We start from the raw sequence: 22,057 nt of genomic DNA on the forward strand, positions 1-22,057 counted from the left end.
ATGGTAAGGTTTAGTTTGGTAAGGAAATCTACTCAGTTTAAAGTTTGCGATTTGTCTAGATTCTAAAATTACAAAATTATAAAAACAGTACTTGGGGAAAAATATAAAAGTAAGGAAAGCAGTTCTATTATAAGTTCTACAAAGTGGTGACAATCTAAAGGATAGAACACTTATCATCGTAATTTTTCCTAAAATGATTTGAAGGTCAAAGCAAGAAAACTTTTCAAATAAAATGATTTTAAATTATTTGTTATACCGACTGTCAAATCTATGCACAATTAGTATAATTTCAATGTTTTTACGTTGTGTGTATTTCATTGTGTGTAACAATTAGCACCTCGACATATATTGGTCATACCAGGTAAATGACACCTGTTTAAATAAAGCCCCACCTACTTTTAAGTTAATTCAGTAAATTAAAAGGATCAATTTTTAAATGCATTATAAAAGCAAAGTTGCTCACTGTAACAATAACTGTCTTAAAAAATATTACATCCATTTATTGTTCATATTTGTAAGATTAAATGAACCTTTTAGTCCTATATAACTGATCTGATATGTACTTTCTAAAAACTATTATTAATACATATCTACTCCTTAATAAAAACGATTTTCTTCAGAACGTATCTGGCACATATTGTTTGTCGGGGAAGCTAACTAAATAAATGTTTATATGGCTGTTCCATGTATGTACTAAGAGCGTAAAACAGCTTTATAGCGACAAATAGACATCAGTATGATAATATAAGTATAAGCATTGCATGCTTATTTTTGGATGTCGTCGGTCCTATGACATGCCAAGCGGTGCAGACAAATTGAATATCGCGCGTGAGCGAAAAATGTTAGCATTTAATAAAAATTTGCTATTTATCACATCCTTTATTTGCATTTGTCAATAAACTTTTAACAATCAAAAATAAATGAATGAATAGAACAATTTTTCTTGAACCACATGTCAAAAGATTAGGAAATAATCTAAAATTTAGATACTCGCTTTTGAAATTAAAATGAAACAAACATCATTTTTAAATCCTTGTTATTACACATTGAATAATTACACATATTTTCAAAAGTATGTTGCTTTAATGATGTAAGCAGATGCAATAAAGAATAATTTGTTATTCTTATGCAATTCTTAATTATCTGAAAATAGATAAAAGCATGATTTGTCCTTCACCAATATAATAATACAGTTTCAAAAATTAATGTAAAGAATCATCATTATACGAATTTATCATTGCCCTCGAAAAACAGAAAAGTAATAGTAAATTTATCCAAAACAAGAAATACTAAAATATAACATAATTCAAGTTGAAATTGTTTTATGTTTCTTTTCTTCTCACAGATGACATTTCCTTTGTTACCGGATGAATATGGATCATGTTAGATAACTGGATCTGAAACCTGAAATCGAACAAATATCAGTGTTTAAAGAGAATAATTTGTAAACTCAAACAAAATATTCATAAACATTTCTAGGAACAGGTAGGATTTCATTTCACTGTTATCTTATGCTTTTGTGCAAGTACGTGAGTTGATCCAAAAATAATGTCACAGAAGCCATAAATTATTAAATCATCGCCATGTGTAAAGCAACGTAAATTTGCAGCCCTTTGAAATATTGACATATTTTAATTCAGATCAATAAAAAAATAACTTCTTGTAAAGAAATGATATAAAATGTAACACAAGGTAAGTAGTTAATTTAAGGTTTACATCTCAATTTTGTTATCTGTTCTGGTGTTTGTATAAGTCAAAGCAAATATACGTCGCATTATGTTTGCATGTGTGGCCTTTCTGCTTTCTTGTATAGACGTAAAAAGCACCGCATACAAAATCAAAATCAACAATAACGTCCTTACTTCTTAGTTATTTTTCTACAGTTAGAAACAGTCTATCATATTATATTCTTTAAATATGTAAAAAAAAACAATTATCTTTATGTATTTTTCTATTTTGATATCTCTTAATTGTTAATGTATACTTAAAAGGTTACAAATCCTTTGCAATGAATAACAATTTGAATGCAAAATACAGTAATAAATTTTAGGGGTTACAACGAATAAAACACTTTTTAAATCAAAGTACTGAAGTATTGACAGGAGTTGATTTTATCGATTATTAATTATTTTAAAATCAATGATATTTAATTTTGCATGCATGCATCGCAAGTAAATTCCTATAAGTATTTGAATTACCCACATTTTTTACAACATGAATTCTCCTACAGGAAATTCCTGAAAATTCAATATCAATCATGTTGTGTAATATTCAACGAATTAGTCCATCAAACTGCGTATCAGTAATCGAAATAGTTATGAGAAATTGTATGGATCCGAGCAAAATTGAACTCTAGTCTCGTTCAACCAGACTCTCAACTCTATCCGTTAATCTCCGACAAGCAAGAGATACTCTCTGCTTGTCGGAGATTTACGGAGACAGCCGCGCGTCTGGTTGAACGAGACTATATCGAACTCTGGCGTAGGAAGACATAAAATGTACGACTTCAGAAAAAATCTAAATTGTACGTACCATTTAAAATCTGACTATTTACAAGGTATCTTTAAATAAGTTTCCTTGAAAAACAATGTTTAAGAACTCATTAAATCGAATTTATTGATCAGAACTAAATGTTGTCAGCGGTGTTGATTTGTGCTTAGGTCCAAACACTGTTTCACTTTCGGTTTGCCTGAGTAACTGCATAGGAGAGTTGATTAAAATCAGACGCATTCTAGCAGTACATTCAAAGACAATTAGATCGACAACAAAAACATTGACGACTTAAATAAAAAGTTTTTCGGAAGGAACCTACTATTGCTATTCATATCACATTCTTCTCTCTTGAAAATATAATAATTGTATAAACAACCAATATAACCATTGGAACGATTACTGAGAACTTCAATAAGTAGGAAGGTAAAAGTTAAACATAACTACACCTTTTCCCTCCCTTTGAATAGGAGAAATTTCCATGTGGATTCTTTTGATAAGCCTTTTCCAACCTATTATTTATGTCCTCAGGAAAGTCTTTCCAACCTTCATATCGATCATTTCTCTGCCATTTTACTGTTTCTACAATACATTTGCATATAGTTAAAAAGCTGCACTTGTTTTAATGTCATGTTTTAAACTAAAATGACGATGACCCCTGTACCTTTTGTCTCTTGGTCAGTGTTGACAGGCCTTTGATTGGTTGCTTGAGCAATTGTGGACACTTCCATGTCGCACGAAAGATCAGAACTAAATGAAAGGTCTGATGAAGAGGATCTAGAAAGAGCAGTTTTGTCAGTGTTTTGACTATTCGCGTCTTTCACTTCAGCGGAATTACTTTGATCGTTGTTCTTATCCACACGCGAAGGGACACCATCATCCAAATTTGGATCAGGAGATGATAATTCTTTGCTTTCAGAATCATGCTCGTTTCTATGAGTTTCTTTTAAACCTTCCTTGATGGTATCTGTTTGCTGAATTGGCTGCTGTAGTTCCTCTTTCTTCATGTTTGATTTTCTGGTTGCATCCATGTCACCGTTTTGTGACGGTTCGGAGCCAACATTGTTGGAACCGGAATTGTTGGTTTCTCTTCGGTGTTGTTCTAATGAAACTCCGCCTCCTGAATCTGTTTTAACCTGATCCACGAGTTGTGAAGATTGCAAAGCATTTCGTCTATTCATTTCCTCTATGGCGTTTTCGTTTCTCTCATCAGAATTCATTATGTCCTCTATTCTAACATGTCCCAAGTCCTTAAGTTTCGACTGAATAGAACTGTTGTCTTCGCCAGAACTAGCTTGAAAACCCATGCTTGATCTCTGACGTGCTGCATTTTCGTTAAAGGGATCACTGAAAATCGAACATTTGTATAAAAAAACAACAATGTTTTCAAAAGGGTGTTATATGTAGTCTCAAATAAATATATTAGCCATTTCTGTATTTGATAATAGAGATTGAAATCACCTACTTCCTCGCTCAAGGGGTTACAAAAGAAGGCAATATCTTAACTTTTGCCAACGACACTTTTCTACGATAATTTAAAAAAGATGAACTTTGATATTTGTGATAAAAGAAAAACCTTTTTTATAATAACAAAAGTTTAGTTTTGTAAAACTTTGTGAATAGAGAAAATAAAGAAATAGTTTGGAATAAGAGGAATAGATAAAACAATAAATAGATATAACAGTAAAACAAGACAATTTAGATATGAAAGGTTAGCTAACACTTTATTCTAATAACAAATATGTGTTTCTTATGGAACAGACAAACTGGATTCGTTATAATGTATTATATATCATTTGACTGCTGTGAGGTAGAATTTTCTTTTTTCACAATGTCAAACTGACGTAAAATACCTTTACCAATCGTAATATAAAACTGAACTTTATGACTGTTTCTTTTAGGTGTTTTCAAATGCAGGTAGTAGCTCATAACTATACCAAATGGGAGACAAACAATGTTCACAAACGTACCAGTATATATTTCCCGTGTGGATTTTTTTTGTATAAAACATATTCAAACGATGTACTGGTTTAATTGTTGCATGGATAGGGGATTTTAAAGACACTCTCTCACTTCAGTTTTAAAAAAAATAAAAAAAACCAAACGTTATACATTTTTTCCAAAACCATTTGTGGCATGTTTGGTGGCTTTAAGGAAGTTAAAATTGAGAAATGTTTAGTCAGTGGAAACGACAACATCGACAGACATCAGTTAATGTTCAATAAAAAATCATTAGAACCGTTACTCTGGTGAGCTAACACAAGATAGATAATTAAAAATCTATAAAAATTACAAATAGTTGGAGTAGCCGCATCACTATTCATGTAATAAAAAATTCTTATACCAAAGTTCAACTTCCATATATCCTTGTTTCCCGTATTTGTATCTTCTTAGAAGTCCGTTTGGCCATCTCACCTTCAGAATATAACAATATAAAAAATACGTATAAAATATATACAACATTATATAGATTTCTTGCTTTTCAACGCACACATAAAGAGAGGTATAATAATATACTTACTCCGACTGTTGCATCTGAATGAACCCTAAACACAACACCAACACTTCCTGGTCCACCGTCCTGGTCATCGTCTCTCCAATTATCTCCTAAAGTAGGAAGATAATCGTTATCTTACAGAGAGAGAGAGAGAGAGAGAGAGAGAGAGAGAGAGAGAGAAAGAAAGAAGTTATGACAGATTTACAACAGCTAATGTTTCAGTGTTTCAGCCAAATTTAATAAAATGAAAAGACATATGAAGTCAGAATAATCTTTTGACTTTTAAAATTTCAATTTGACGATTACCAAAAGAAAGTAAATGCTATACCTCTTTTAACTAGACAACCGACTTCAATGAATTGATCATGTTGTAAAAATCTAGGTTCGTCAACTACCATTACTGCAAATTGACCATTGCTTCCATAAGGATACCTGTTGCGATGGCCATTATCCCAAATAACCCATATAAATCCTGTAAATATTGATTGTTATTTTTTGTTTGAATCTTGACCATAACCATGATCATGATAGTAGTTTATTGTTTTTTTCTAAATAATTTGTTTTTAAAATTTATAAATATTCATAAATATGTCTTAATTATTACGCTTTTATGATCATTAACTTCAAGATGTACGTAATATAGTTTACGTATAAAATGTACACATAGGTAATATATAATATATTGGTTTTCTTTGGAGTTATTTAACTCTGACTTATTTCTCATGGCCGTAATATTGTAGGTCAACCTAAGGGGTTTCCTCTATAAGGTTTAAAAAGTTGACTTAAATATACAGGAAATTAAACAATCATATAAGTAAGAGTCCTTACCAAATATCGATTAGTCATATAACTGTACAACCTTTTTTTTCAAAGTGGTCAGTATGACAAGTTAAAATTGGTTGAATTTGACAGGAAATCCAGAATGTTTTTTTTAATTTCTCTTTTTTTTTTGCATAAATATTTCGTAGCTTTATTATCGCAAGAGTTAGTTTTATATGTTTTAACTTTGTCGTTTCTTTTTATATAATTTCTGTTTGTATTATTTTGTGAATACTTCCAGCGATAACAGGCTGACAAGCAATAGGAACAACATAAAACGTGACAATATCATGCCATATTTGAAAGTTTGTTCATTGATCTCGTATAATTTCTATACCAATAAAAACACAAACAATATTTGAAGTTTCATCTTAGGCCGATACAATGGTTATATAATTCAGTTTGCAATTTAACCTACTTGACACCTTTTTCTAGATAATTGAAATTTCTTGACTGTTTTTTTTGTGTTTGGAATAACTTATGTTTCGAATAGTTAAATCTATAATTTTTTATACAACATAAGTAGAAACAAATGCAAAGTTCGCACGCATCAACATTTTATCATGATTCATAGACGTAAAAACAAAACCAACAATCGCTCGTAAGTAATGCAAAACAACTTATTAGAAATTATAGGACTGAAAGAGGTCCGATCTCTGAATATTCCTAAAATTGAAAAACTAAAATATCAAAATAATATACCGTCACGACCATGGCTGACCACTGTCCCTGGGCCGTGAGAGTCTTGTTCACGAAATCTTGGATCCCAGTCAGGGCCCCGTCTAACTCGCGTGCCTATTGGTGGCATATTAGCGTTAATTTCTCTATTACCGTTGTCGTTATCGTCGCTGTCATCATCATCATCGTCACCACTGTCGCCCCCTACCTGGGGAGGGGGATTTCTAACATACTCAACAAGGTCATCCTGTGGGAATAAATGAGTTATTTAAGTACAACATCGTTTTATTTTGAAAAAAAAATGACAAAAAGAGAACATGAAAACACGTAACCATTTCTATTCCTTTCAACGATTGACTTGAAGCTTCCAATGCTTGTCGTACCAGGTATGGTTCAACTTGTCGGAAGTTAGGAAAGTTAGACCTTATCGCACTTGCTAAAAGCTAAAAAAACAAGATGATACCATTATACAGTAATATCCACACCAAGTAAGATCCCTTAAAAGCACTAAATGCCTTGTACCAGTTAAAGATTAAAAGAAGGCAACGTGCAATTTCCGGTTCTTTTTTAAAAAATATATAATTTTCTTAAAAGGTGAGATCCTTTTCCGTTAATCACATGAGAAGCCCTTTATACGAAAGCCGAGAAGGATCATTCGAGATTCGAGATTCGAAATACGAGATTCGAAATACGAGATTCGAGATTCGAAATTCGAGATTCAATATCTAAATCAACCAATCAAATCATGGATCTGATACCTGTATCCTAGCAACATCAAACTGTTCTAAATAAAGATCATTCGTACATGCTCTTTCCTACAAATAAATGTCTTAATAGCTCTTATATAGGGGTTATAAAATGGTTTAATTAACATTGATGAATTAACCCCACACAGTATAAACAAATAAATTAGAAATAACACTGTTGGCTTTGCGAATCTAAGTGGTTTTGTTTGCCCTGTATGTATTTCCCCCCGAATAATTTTAACCCGAAGTGTATTCGCCCCAACTGTGTAAAAATCGGCTCGCCAAGAAAGATCTGTTTAATCTAAATGTTTTAGCTATGAAACGAAACTCAATGAAATAATCGACATGTCAAAATATAGGTTATGATAAAGTTTTAAACCATAGAAGATATAATGATTTACAACCTCAAAGACAAAAATCCAGATAAGAATAGTGTATTGTTGGGTATGACAATGCATTTGTCGATATGAGAGAGAGAGAGAGAGAGAGACAGAGAGACAGACAGACAGACAGAGAGTTTTGTAGTGTCAAATTCAGTTTTGATTTAGAATTTGAATTTGATTTGATTTGTTACAAGCATATATAGACAATAATTAAGCCTCTAAAACGAGAAAAGAGAGGAGGTAGCTAGGGTAGGGCAGACCAACTACATGTAGCAAGCTTTAATTTTAACGGTGTTAGCGCACCTGTGATTTACAACGACTCTCTCTCTCTCTCTCTCTCTCTCTCTCTCTCTCTCTCTCTCTCATCACCTAGCATTTCCTTTTCCGTGAGGGGGTTTGGGGTATTTGTGATGTCTTACATTAGCTAGCGAAAATGATAAAAAAAACTTGAAATTTTCTTTAAATTGTGTGCGGATGTTGTACGCCAATAATCTGTTTTCAGTATATACATTTCAAGAGGGGGGGGGGGGCTATATAGTCCTAATTAATTTGTCAGTTATTCTGTCCCCACTTTGTTTTCTCTTCGTTTTCCAGGTTTTTTTTATTTGGCTCGGCAAATTAATTTAAAACTTTCTGTGTAGCTCCATAACGATGCACTGTAGATAAATTATGAGTAGTTTTACTTTTGATAAACAGGTACATATCCGTACTTGATTTTTAATTTGACTCTTATAATCGGATTGAATATTCCAATAATTATAGGGTAGGAAAGAGTAGACGGGACTTTTTTGCGCATATCCTACTGTACCATTCATTCAACACAGGTATTAGCACTCATCGAGTTCGACTTGCTCTCCTTTTCTTTCATCCACTGGATTTAAAGCTATTAATTTTTGAAAATATTTTGAATTTATGGCCTGATTATATATAAATTAGAGCTGCGCATGCGCTGGTGCATATATTTACCCAAATGGACCAAAATATAACCAAATGAATCTAAAAAATTTGACAAAATTAGTTTTAAACGTCCGACTCTTTTTCAATTCTAATCGGGTATGTCCTTTAGAAAAATCTTGAACCACACACATTTTAGCAAATAAAACGACAATTGTTTCATTTTTATGGGGAGGGAGGTGGTGCCGGTAAAGGACATGTATTGCTTGTGGCAGTTGTGCTATACTCTCATTTGTTATGATAGGTAATACTACATGTACATATTGATATAAAATGAAAGTTTCCAATTACACTGTACATAGCTTCTATCACGCATTTTGACCCGTGCGGTAGTTTAAAACAATTTTCAAAGCATTTAATGTAATTCAACCGATCATTTTTGAAATTTAATTTGCTGGATCCCCGCCTGATACGTCCGCCTTCTTGTATATTAGAATTACATGTACGTTGACCATATGTACACATTAACTTAATCGGCTATGTTATGGGACGATAACATTTTTTATCAATGTTTTTGCAGGATATGTAACAAATAACAGCCTTTTTGCACTGATTATTTGAGATAATTTGCCGCCATCTTTTATGCATTCCACACACCACTCACAGTTTCTTTATTTGGTGTTCTGTGTGTATGGCGACAAATTGGTAAATTTGCACCACTCACCCCTTGTAGCTTCATCCTGGTTACCTTTTATCTGGCTAAGTATAATGTAGTAGTATATTAAATACACACATCTTTGTTTGCAGTGCTTATTTACATCTTTAGAGATTTACTTACAAAAAAAGTAAACATTTGTATGACTTATATGTAATTATTGTCAATTTTGGTGCGGTGGGGGGGGGGGTAGGGGGGGGGTAGGAAACTACAGAGAAACTTAACTTGGCTGTGAAACATATGCTTTTATTCTTTCTTGTTGATATATCAATGAATGAATTATAACAAAATATATGTACAACAATTAATTTTGAAATATTCATGCACAATCAAATAAAAGGTTTTACTGTTCTCTGCACAAGAAATCGGCAATGTGAACAAATTGGCACCCTATCATCCCTACCTTTAATTGTAGAGAGTAGGTATCCTTCTATATTGAAAACAATTCCAAAAGTAAGACTCATAATAAGTTGTTTACTGAGGAAAAGGAAAAAAATTGTATTTATTAATAATTCCGTATGATGTGATAATATCTCAATGATTTATTTATAATCATAGTACTAGTGTATCACTGTATGCATACATAAACACGATAAGTAATGCTTATATTTATTAGTGAAACAGGACAGATTATTTATATTTAGATTATTTAGATACATGTACTAATCTTCATGCGGGGATCTAGAAAGGAGGGGGTCAGGGGATCTGGACCCCTTCCTCGGGAAAATTGGAGCTTATTAAATTTATATAGTAAAATTTTTTTAAAATTGGCCTAGGACCCCCTACAGAAAAAATTGGCTACGCTTATGAAGTTCTCTACCATAACCACATTTTTACACAAAAAGGGTGAATAAATCTGGGCTTTAAACTATTACTGGTGGTGAAATACCTTAAGGTTCAAACGCATCAGGTGGAAATGCACCAGGGCAAACAAAATCACTTAAATCCGCGAAGCACACTGCATTATTACTAGTCTACTTAGATATTCTGTGTAAAAGTAAATACAAATAATTATTTAGTAAGGTAGGGAGAAGTGAACATAGCATTTATTTGTATATAAGAGCATGTACGTATGATTTTTATTTAGAACAGTTTGGTGTCGCTAGGATACATATTTTCAGATCCTTGATTTGATTGGTTAATTTAGATATTGAATCTCGAATTTCGAATCTCGAATCTCGTATTTCGAATCTCGTATTTCGAATCTCGAATGATCCTTCTCGGCTTTCGTACCTTTATGTACAATTTGGGATTGAAATGTTTTGCAAGTGAATTTTAAAAGTCATTTAGAGCTGTTAGTATAAGATACAGTGTAAGTCATTTTGTGATAATTACCAAATATTTCTCTTATTGAAAGACGATTCTAAATTGATAAAGTAAAGGGCAAAACCACTTCCAAAAGAGTTCTAATTGAAAGTGTGAAAATCGGGTGTGTGTCTGTTAGAATTTTTTTTTCTTAAGAATCAATGCACCCAAACCGCCACTATTTTCACTAATGTTTTGCATAAATTGTGAAGATTCTAAAAATTTTAAATCGTGACCCCAGAATGAATATTTGACCCACAAGAGAGTTTCAAAGTTAAATATTGAAATATATATACAGCTAATTGTGCCACGTACGTTTCACATATGTTTGAACTTAACTCATGTACAACATACGTTAAACATACGTAACACACACGTGAAGTCAAATCGTACGTTACACATACGTTGAGAAACGCATGGTTAACATACGTGTGATAACATACATTCAACATCACATATGTTAGATTTTACATATATATATATATATATATATATATATATATATATATATAAATATATATATATATATATATATATATATATATATATATATATATTAAACGTATGTGAACCATATGTAGATCTCAACCACATGTTTAAAGAATGTTTATAAACACACGGTTAACATGAGTTCTAACGACCCTATGTTACACGTGCGTTAATAATATATGTTTTACATATGTGTGAAGGCATGCATTTGAATAACATTAAAATTATCAGCATGCGCGGATCAAGCTGGCTAGGTCGGAGGGGTCCCGACCCCCTCATGGAAAATGAAAATTTATAAAATTTACATAGTAAAATTATCGCAAATATGCCTCGGACCCCCCTCCCCTCCCCCCCCCAGGGCAAACAAAATTATCCTTCATTTGGTTTAGTTTATTTAGAAGAATCAATACTTATTGAAACCCATAAAATATATTTCTATCTTGGATAAGACGCATTTGAAAACTAAAATATTGAAAGTAAAGAAAAACTAGAGCAAAGCCTATGCAAAGTAACCATTAGGTCTTCCATTGTAACTGCATGTAAGTGAAATGATTACTGAATTGCCTATATTAAGTTTTATTCTTATTACATGGTAATTAAAACATTTTTATAGGCATGCATTGGCTACTTGACATATCCCTGGAAGAGGACATCATATATAGCTCACACATCCAATGACAGATCTCTCTTTAAATTGATAAAATCATTAATGTAAGTACACATATGATACCATTGCATTTATCAATTTAAACATGTTATAAGGATCATCAACACCGCTGGGAAATTTTACAGGACGCCCTCATTGATCAAGAGATGGTTTGGATACTGTTTAAAATGTAGGAGGATTCATTAGATGAAGGTTATTTTTTTGTAAAAACGTCACGTTTTAGCTACTATTCTATTAGAATGAAATTTATTAAAAATAATTAAAAATCAACAGAACTCCCTAAGTAATTTTCTAAAAGATAGTAAGTCTAATCCCTAAAATGTAAGATCAGTATGATAAGGAAAAACTTGACAGAAGGACGGACGGACGGACGGACGGAGGGAACAGGATAACAATATACCCAACATTTCTTTAGGAAGTAGGTAAAACTAAATACCCCTTAATAATTCATAGGTGTCGATCACACATATAGAAACTCCTTGACTTAATCAATGTGATCTCAAATATCTTTTGGTTTTGGTTAGTTAACAATGTCAATGATAAGGGGACAGTTAGTAAGTAATTGAAAATGATTAAAATAATTATGTACCTCTCCCCCAAATTGATGTATAAGTTTGTCAAATTCTGTTGGTTTGATGAATTTTCCACCTGTCTTCCTCACCAAAGGCTCTATCAAAGACTGAAAAAAAAATCCCGAAAGATCCAAATATAGTTCAAATATCTGAACGGTCACTGAAGTGAAATGAAAGTCTTTTGATACTTGAAGTTTTTTCAACTGTGTTAGTTTAATCATGTGCATAATGTGATCATGGTCATTTTTAGACTATAGTGGTATTTTTTAGAAGAGCTCTGCTTAAAGATATAGGTAAATACTCAATTTTTAAACGCTAATAGCTAAGATAATCATATTCAAAATGTTAAAGTAGGTTGGTTGTTGAAATATTAACCTCCACAAAAAATTGACTTTACTTTTTAATGAGATAGCAAACTACCATGGGGTTTGAAACAAACGTTACGATTAGTAATTTTTAAGAAAATACAAGATGTGAATATATGTACAACCTAACAATTCAATGGACCAGGACAGAAGCAACAATTATGATTATTATAAAGATATAACCTGCTTTCAAGCCATGTGAACATTTAAGGAAAATAGTATATTGTCAGAACAAAGCAGATAAATCCCGTACATAATACTAAAATTCATTATCAATAAATTAATGTTTTGGTTGAGTTGTTTAAGGAGCAGAAAAAATTCTTAAAAGATGTAATGCTAAGAAATCCACTTTTTAACCTATAAAACATCATGCTTGCATATTATAACCTCTTGCACTCTACGCAAAAATTTCACCATTCTAGTAGACTTTTCTCTCTTATCTTTCCATGATGAGGTCGGATTCTGTTTGTGGCTTATAGGTGAAGAACCATAGCGTGCAAAGATTCTAGCGACAATGTACATGTAATATCCCCAGAGGTGGTTGTTTTGAAATTTATAATATATATCCCCGACTTAAATGAGACATGGTCACGAATTTGGTCAAAACTTATTATTCCGTTTTTAATGTTAACAATTTATTACTTATTCATTGCAAACAATAAAATAATTTTTTTTATATCAAAATCGTGCCCATTTCATGTTTCATGTACAAGTCAAATTAGGTCAAGTGTGGAAAAGTCCTGTTGTCGTTTAAGTCGGAAAACAAAAACATGTTAATAGACAATAGTTTATGACTGAAAACTAAAAACCTCGAAAGATTAATGAGTGGCCCAATTGGAAGTGCTGAAATTACCTCATCCGCTTTACCAAGAGGTACACAGTAAACTCTGTTGGCTGATCGTCTAAAATGTCTGATCAAACTTTCCATGTCCGAATTAATCTAAGAAGAAAAATGTGACATTAAACAATAAATTAAAAAAAACAACAACCCAAAACTCGAATTAATACACGCTAGAAATAGGTTAATATCAATACCATCAACCTATCCTGCAAATCAGGAATAAAATCCCCAGGTCCAGTAGTAAGTTCAGGAGTAGCCACACCGTCTGTTAAAACGATGATGCGTGGATGGTATGTGATCCTTTGTTGATCACTCGGGGTAGTTACTGATATAGAGAGAAAATCGTCTTAATATGTTGTCTATAACATAAGGATATGAATAACCTTCGATCATATTCGACTTTTATTAGAACTTCTTACCTCCTCCTCTAACCAATGCTAATGCAAGCATAAGACCCGCAGTCATGGGGCTTGGTCCCGCAGGTTTTAGTTTTTCTATTGAAATGAATAAATATATCCTAATAATAGTCTACTCGTTTAAATGACAAAATTTATTTAATGCATTTTGCAAATTAACAAAATTCAGCTGAAGGGTGCTTTGAAGCCTTGAAGTGTAAAGCAGCATTCTTACCGATAACCTGCAACATTTTAATGATTTCAAACCCAATTGTAACAAGTAGAAAAATAAATAAACCGATTTGAATTAGTGTTCAAGACAAAGGTAAAAACAAACAAACAAGAGGCCAACTATGACCACCCCCTTCCCTTCCTGAAAACCACCAATCACCAGAGATTTATAGGGGATGTGACAAAAGAGTAAAATGGCACTTGCCAAGTGCCTCTGGGATAAATGAAAAAATCTTTAATTCAAAATATACAGATATTCCACCTGCCCGGTGGTTTTTTCAGTCAACTGTCCTTTTTGTGTCCTTGCAACCTGGCAAGGCAAATTGTCATCTAACATTTGGCTATTCTTCCTGGCTATGCCACTTGATTCAATTGACTACTGGCATGCAACTCGTCACAAGACATAATTGTACCTCAATATAAAATTTTTACCCATTCTAACACAGTTTAGTAAATCTTACTATGCAACACTTTTATATTCAATATCAACTCTACGTAATGTTTGAATAACAAAGCCTTGAGATGATCATTAATGTACAATTGATCTACAACTTTCTATTTTGAAAACTGTAGATGTTATCCATGCAATAAGGGTACCCTATAAACAATATTTATGTATATTTCTAAAAATGTACAATTGATCAGGAAACAACAACTTTCTATCTATAAAACTGTTGTTAGAGTTATCTATACAAATCAGGTAGTACCCTTTCCTTTGGAAAACTCGGTTAAAATTTGTGTTTCGACCTCTTAATTACATTATTTACAATGATGACTTATCAAAAATGAACAAGCATGGAAGATAACTCTATTGATCGTTTTAATACCCTCTCCCCCATTTTACCTTATTCATAAATAATTATCATGGATATACCATTTCTCAAAATTGTTCCCGATTATTACATATATTTCGATTAACTTACTGATTTCTTGCCTGAGCATCGAAAAATTCGTACTACAGCGACTTATAACTCTTGTGTCTTCTCCAAAACAAACCAGTCCAACCTTCTCAGTCATAGATGAATTTTCGATACCTTTCAAAACAAAACAAGATTACATGTCTATTGAACGAGACCCCACTAATTGACACTTGTAAAGTTACCACTGTCATTTTATTATCTAACATGTAAACCATTTAGATATAAGATATTTTTCAAAAGATTAAATTAAAAAACCGAAAAATACCAACGAAAAACCCAAACCTGATATAAATCGAAGAGCTAGATTGGTCATTGAACGGAAAGACTCTCCCCACATACTGTCGGACGTGTCAAGGCAAAGAACATTGCATTGACCACATTCATTATCAATTGGTCCCTCTAAGGAAACTGTGTGTAATAATATTGAAACAGTAAATAATTTCATAAAGATCAATGGATTTTTTTTTGTCCAACAAAATGACGACTTACGCATTTGTAGTATTTCATTTGCCTTCTCCGTCCAGTAACTCGATGGCAAGGTCTTCATGTGTGTCACCGTCTTTGACATATCTTCGATCAAAAGTTTAGAAACCAATTAATGAGAGTCAAGAATTGATGGATTAAAGTCAAAAACTAATATGTAGTTCATTACATACTTTGATTGAAAACGATGTTTGGTGCGTCGGTCAAGTTTGAAACTTCTGACCCTTTCTGCTGTTGTCTTGTATTTATCTGATTTCTTTCAGAGTCAGGTTCTCTCTGTAGTTTTAAGATATTGTTCTGCGATTCAACTATGGATTCTTTGCTAGATACCCTATCGGTCGATGACTGTTCAGTACTATTGCTTGATTCCAGTGAATCGCTGTTCCTGTCGGCTGCTGTGTTTTCAGTGCTTGGCTTGTGGCTTTCATCGGAATTTAATTGACTCTCTTTTATGTTCTGCTGGACCATACCTTGGTTTGTATCATTTCTTTTATCTGTTTCGTCAGTGTTGTGGGATGCAGAATGAGAGCAGGAAAGATTATCTTCACTGACAGAATTTTGCGGAGGGGTTCCTGGATGTTGTACTAACATGCCTTCCTCTTTATCCCTGGTTTCTTGTGTTATCATGTCTTTATCAATATTATGTGATGTATGTCTGAAAACAATGAAAGATAAAAATAAGCAAGTACTGAAGAGTAAACACACAAATTAGTCATGTCAAAACAGTACTTTGTTTTACCTTTTCTCGTCCACCTGTTCTTCACCATCAGGGTTTGCAGGTAATGGATTAAATGAGTTTGAATTTTGATCCAACATGCTCCGTTCAACAATGTTTTCAGATATCAGATTGCGTGTAACCACTTGACCAGTCATTGTCGCCACCGACGTTTGGATTTCTTCACACTGTTCTTCACATTCTGATCCATTTCCCCCGGCAAGCTCTAAGGTCTGAATTTCCTGCTCCATCACTTTGACATTTTCAGTTAACCTATCTAAAATAGACGTTAGCTGTACAATTCCTTCGTCCTTTTCCTTCCTCCGCTCTACGAATTTCTTGACGATGCTTTCTAACTCTATCCAAGAAAAGAGAAAACATTAAAACCATTGTTTGGGAATTATTTGGCAAATGCAGGCAGAGAAAAAGCGTAAAGTCGTCTTATTTCATAAGGAAGCTAGCTGTCAACATATCACCCATCACTTCTACAATAAACTGTTATTGGTACTAATATTGTAAGCTTTTTTAAATGTAAAAAATAAGAACAGAAAAAATCCATACAGTTAACCTTTAAGATCTGCATAGTTTCCTGTATCTTTAAACAAAGCTTTTCATCTCAAGGAGATCAATATATAAACCATGCATTTATTTAACCCCCCTAAAAAAGACATTAACATAGATACCTGCTATTATCTTAACCCCCTCTTCATGGAGTTCACTATCGGAACTACAAAACAAATGATTAGTCATTGCTTATGGAATTACATTTAGTAATGTACAAAGGATTGACTTAAGATGATAGAATACTTAAGCAGAAGAAAATTTGCATACCTTGAACGTTTGTTCAATAAATTGAGTATTTCATGTTGCTCCTTCTCAAGATTTTCAACAGACTCATAGCACCGTTGCACCTTAACAGTAAAGGAAATATTTCAGTTGAAATAGTATTTAAGTCAAAGATTTTTCAAATAATATTATTCACCGTAATGGTAAGATTAAGATCAGAACTCACTAGTCCCTGTATGATGGTTTCGGCTTTATTGTCCGGTTCCTGGCTTTCGTTATCATTAGTTTCACTATTAGCTTTATCAACTTCATCATTTCGGTCGGGATCATTTTGTTCTTGTGACGTTGATTTGGCATGTGTATTGGAAAGGTCTGATTGGCTTTCGAATGTATTCATATAATTTTGAGTTTCGTCATGCGGCGTGCATTTCTCGTCTTCCTCTTTCAAATGTCCAACGACATTTTCAGTGCTTGTTCGGGCCGTTTTAGCTGTGTTCAAATGCGTGTATAAATCCATCTCATCTTTCTCTTTAAGTTTTTCAGTCTTTGCGTTGTCTCTCAAATCAGCAGAGTGAAAACTACTACTTTTAACAACTGATGATTGCTCTTTCATTTCAATATTCTGCAATGTGGGATTTTTATCACTACTGTCTATGCTGCTCGTCTTAGTATCAGACTTTAGACCAGTACCTGACAATTCATTTTCGGTATGCAAAGAAACACCAACACAATCTATTTTGTCGCTTGTAGAATCAGAGCTTCGACTTGTAGTAGATAATCCTTTTTCTTTGAAGCACATCTCCCTTTTTGTTAAATCTTTACAGTATGTTTTCTTGGAATCATTCTTCGATGTATGTATAGCCCCACTGTCATTTTCTTGTGAACATGGGGGGTCCACCGATGATCCCAGACACGTACCTTGTTCTGAGAGGACATACATCGTTTTGATTTATCTCGCAAACAAAACTTTCTATTGAATTCCATTAAAGCTTCTTTTTTTATAAGAGCTTAAATGCTAATGGTAAATTTTCTTGGTAAATTTAACATAAAAATAACGAAATAAATAAAGAAATGAGAGCATTTAAATTTGAATATTGTTTCCTTAATTAGAAGCACAATTTTTTAAAAATTCCATTCCGATCTGACTGTGAACCAAATATATATTGTTTTATGTTAGAAATTCCTCTACAAATCTAACTATAACATACATCATTTATTATCGCCTTACCTGTAGAATCGGTTCCGGTTTTAGATTTTTCGTTGCCCATTCTGACCCCCTATGTCTATAAAAACTCTCAATGTTAGAACTAGGACTCAGTCGTATGGATCATCTACAACGAGGAAACAGTACAGCTTCATTTGTACACGAGGAAGGAACGAACACATTGAATTTTTTCCCGTTTTGACAATGAATTACCTAATATACATGATGTGTTTTCTTTGGAAAGCGAAAACGAAAGTTCTCCAGACCTTAATAGCTGTTGACGTTTTTCGTATTTTTTTTCATTTTGATAGTATACGTCGGATAATATTGTCAGTTAACTTAAGCAGGATTAATATTTGTTTTGATAGTATTCGTTGTGTTGAAATGCGATAAATTTCATGTATTGTCAAAGTGAAAGTAGATAATTTTATAGAATGAAAATCATAAGCATTAATTCGAGAAGCACTATGCTTCGATTATATCTATATAAAATCATTTAAGGCATCATAACTTATAATGCACAACAAACCTTAGTCTCTTCAATCTAGTTCCACTTCATGTAAGTATATCAGTCATTCTAGGAAAATTCCCTAATTCTAAAAATAGAAAAAAAAATCCACGCATCAATATTTAAAACCCGCATGCAGCTAAAATTAACTCAGTAAAAATCACTTACATATATAAATAAAGTATAATCATCAATAGGAATATTATGACGAGTTCATATGTATAACGATAAAAGAAGAAAACTTATTGGTGAAATATTTTATTTAGAAATTTAATCCTTTAATATTTTATTTAGAAATCTAATCCTTTAGGCACTGGCGTCGGAAGCAAATTGAAAGGGGGGGGGGGGTGGGCACTAGACTAATCCTCAGAAATATTGGAAAAAAAACTAATTCCCAAAATCATGAATATCCTAATCCGTGGGGGGATCCCCCCCCCCCCCGATTCCCATGCCTATGTTAGGCTCATTATATGCAGGAGCAATTCTTTACTGCTAAATGTGGAATCGGAGGGGGAAAGTAAGAAAGAGATTGATAATTCAGTTTTTAATAACCGCATTTGATTTACTTATAATTGAAGTATTTCAGGTTTGATCAGAAAAACCTCTACATCGAAATGAGACTTATATAAAATTTTGTTAAGCTAGTCGAAACATACACGATATAGTATTAAATCTTGTTTGGAAAATCGAACGCGATCATAAAAAATGTGTATGCTTCCACTTTGTGAACAATATGATAATAATTCGCAAGAGTGTGACTTTTGAATTAAGGAGTCAGTAGGGGGAGCAGTGATTTACTGAATGAGTAAGATAATTTCTGCTTATTTCATGTATATCAATATAAAATGGGAAAATATATCATATCTACAAAATCAATCATCTTATTGTAAACTAGATTTTTGTAGTCTGTGCTTTATAGACAGCGAATTTAAAAAAATCCAACTATATATATAAATATGATTTTCAATTTATAATTGCGTGGACCCTGAGGTCCACGCAGAAAATTTATAAGCGAGGTTAAACCGGCAATCGCAACTTAGCGGGCCTCTCTGGCAAGCTCGGAAAAACACCTCGAATGTATTTCATATGCGTCCATGACAACCCTCCCCCCCCTTTTTTTAAATAAAACTTGATATCAGTACAACGCATTTTACGATCTGTTGAGATGTGAGCTCAGCTTCACTAAAGTATGGGCAGCGGAAAGGGCAAAAAATACATTTTTACAAAATCAACGATAAACTAAATTCAGCAATCTAAAATAATATTATCAATGGCCATAGGTGCAAAACCAACAGTCTTCTCTGCAAAATAAATGTACATAAAATCAACCAAAGATATCTAAATACAAATCAAACACAAAAAGTAAAACCAACAGTAAAAAAAAACGTCATTTCATTGTTATCCATCAGGCACGTAGCATCGTTTTTTAAAGTGGGGGGGGGGGGGGGGCAGGCTCATCCAAAAAATCTTGACAAGCAAAAAAACAAAGGGGGGGGGAGGCAGCCACCCCCCCCCCCCCCCCCCCGATGCTACGTGCCTGACCATAAACATGATGGTATACAAAAATCTGAAGGAAACATTTCAAAAATGCTACAAGACATATGTATATTTTAAATTAAAATTGTATAAAGTGCATGTATCAGATTACTTCAAGCTTATCGACATGAATACTGCCATGTCTTAAATTTTCTTCAAACTACTTGTACAGGCGATGCATAAGAATGTAGAGAAATAAATCAAACTTCGTTATAGAAAACATTGTATGCATTTATTAATGCATATTTTGATGATAACAATTTATACAAAATGTTTACTTTAAGACTTTCCGTTTCCGTCAGGCGAAGGCTCGTCTGTATAGATGATTATAGCAAACCAAATTTTCACGCCTCTATTCACGTAACGTCAGTCAATTGTTGCATTTCGTATCACTTTAATTTTACTGGGTGGAAGTAATGCAAACTATACAATTTAACATCTTTGTCAATTTTATATTTACTGTCATCCGGTACATTAGATATTTACAAAAAAAAATTAAAAAAGAGAGGTTGGAATAGAAATAAAATTGTTAACGATTAGGTTTGATTTAGTTTGACTTTTGCTATAAGAATTTTAATTTTTTGATTAAATTTATATTATATTAATTTTATAAGACTGGTAAAAATCGTAGCTAAATAGTGGATGCAGGGGAGGGGGGAGTAATGTAAAGTTCAAGCAGATAGTTTATGTAATTAGATAATGATCCCCAAAATAGAGCTATGCTAACTATATAATATTATACATTTGTAATTGCATTAACATTCCCGAATTTTTCATAATGAATATTAATACAGGTAATTCTCAAGTGAATGACAGGCTATAATTGTTATCACAACACAATTCACACCTCTTGTTCTGAACGATATAACACGTTATGGCTTCATAAAGTTAATAAATAAAAATTCAATCAAGCAAGCACGTTGTCTTGACCGTGCATGCATAAAAGCAAGCACTGTTTCAATGGTTTTAAAAAAAAACCATATTTCAATTCTTGTATAGGTAATAATTAATTTCAGACGAATAATAATACGAGAAAAGTATCTTAATACAGTAAGATGTTTCGCTCGGAAGCAGGTGCGAAACATCTCAGGGCGAAACAGAATAGGTGCGAACCATCCCGGATTCCAATAATCGATGACGCCACCTGGCGTTTATTTGTGCGTCCGCTTGTTTCATGTTGATAAATGTTCGTTTTACATTTATGTCTGTTGGTTTTACTTTTTGTGTTTGATTTGTATTTAGATATCTTTGGTTGATTTTATGTACATTTATTTTGCAAAGAAGACTGTTGGTTTTGCACTTTTGGTCAATGATAATATTATTTTAGATTGCTGAATTTAGTTTATCGTTGATTTTGTAAGATTGTATTTTTTTCCCTTTCCGCTGCCCATACTAAAGTCAATGATGAACCCTAAAATATACCATAGAAGCGACATACAAGGCTGTCTGGCCGATACTTATTTTAATGGGAAGCGACTCCATTTTGTAAAAAAGTCTTACATCCGGTAATGTTAATACATTCGAGGTGTTTTTCCGAGCTTGCCGGAAAGGCCCGAGAAATTGCGATTGGTTAAACCGGATGCTATGGGTTAAATTCAGCCTCCGCATGACCTAGCCTGGTTCCTGTGTGTAATGGGTAGCTCAGGAAACCAGGCTAGCACACGTTTATCTGAATCGGGATCGGGATTTCGTGTCAGATGCACACATAGGTTCAAAGGCGCTGTAATTGTAAAGTTGTCGGTAAACAGTACAGAAACAAAGTATTCCTTTTAAAGAAATGATTGGCATGTGATATGAATTATCAGTATTATGAAATAA

General features: G+C 33.0%; 1 protein-coding gene across 2 annotated transcripts; it reads right to left on the bottom strand.

Moving 5' to 3' along the window:
- Nucleotides 1-953: 953 nt before the first annotated feature.
- Nucleotides 954-18,836, bottom strand: LOC105339602 (uncharacterized). Of its 2 annotated transcripts, XM_011445206.4 has the most exons (22): nt 18,725-18,836; nt 18,220-18,322; nt 17,218-17,915; nt 17,037-17,116; nt 16,889-16,932; nt 16,230-16,563; nt 15,664-16,145; nt 15,497-15,577; nt 15,290-15,415; nt 15,011-15,121; nt 13,881-13,955; nt 13,656-13,786; nt 13,474-13,560; nt 12,273-12,362; nt 6,817-6,927; nt 6,509-6,731; nt 5,316-5,459; nt 5,012-5,097; nt 4,835-4,905; nt 3,155-3,837; nt 2,940-3,072; nt 956-1,404 (listed from the first exon to the last, which is right to left on the bottom strand). In XM_011445206.4, the coding sequence occupies exons 2-22, from the start codon at nt 18,257-18,259 to the stop codon at nt 1,323-1,325; spliced, it is 3,912 nt and encodes a 1,303-aa protein (XP_011443508.3). In that variant the 5' UTR covers nt 18,260-18,322; nt 18,725-18,836; the 3' UTR covers nt 956-1,322. The 2 variants fall into 2 exon arrangements, with proteins under 2 accessions (XP_065943768.1, XP_011443508.3); XM_066087696.1 differs by lacking the exon at nt 18,725-18,836 and having other exon boundaries at nt 954-1,404; nt 17,218-17,957.
- Between the last annotated feature and the right edge of the window lie 3,221 nt (nt 18,837-22,057).

This window comes from Magallana gigas, chromosome 6 (assembly GCF_963853765.1).
Source record: "Magallana gigas chromosome 6, xbMagGiga1.1, whole genome shotgun sequence".
NCBI classification, from domain to species: domain Eukaryota; kingdom Metazoa; phylum Mollusca; class Bivalvia; order Ostreida; family Ostreidae; genus Magallana; species Magallana gigas.

Excerpts from the sequence above, each read along its gene's own strand:
- LOC105339602 (XM_011445206.4), bottom strand. The coding sequence starts at position 18,259 with ATGGGCAACGAAAAATCTAAAACCGGAACCGATTCTACAG. Across the intron at positions 6,732-6,816 it reads CGTTGAAAGGAATAGAAATG|GATGACCTTGTTGAGTATGT; the intron begins GTTACGTGTTTT and ends TTATTCCCACAG. Across the intron at positions 5,098-5,315 it reads CGGTTGTCTAGTTAAAAGAG|GAGATAATTGGAGAGACGAT; the intron begins GTATAGCATTTA and ends TTCCTACTTTAG.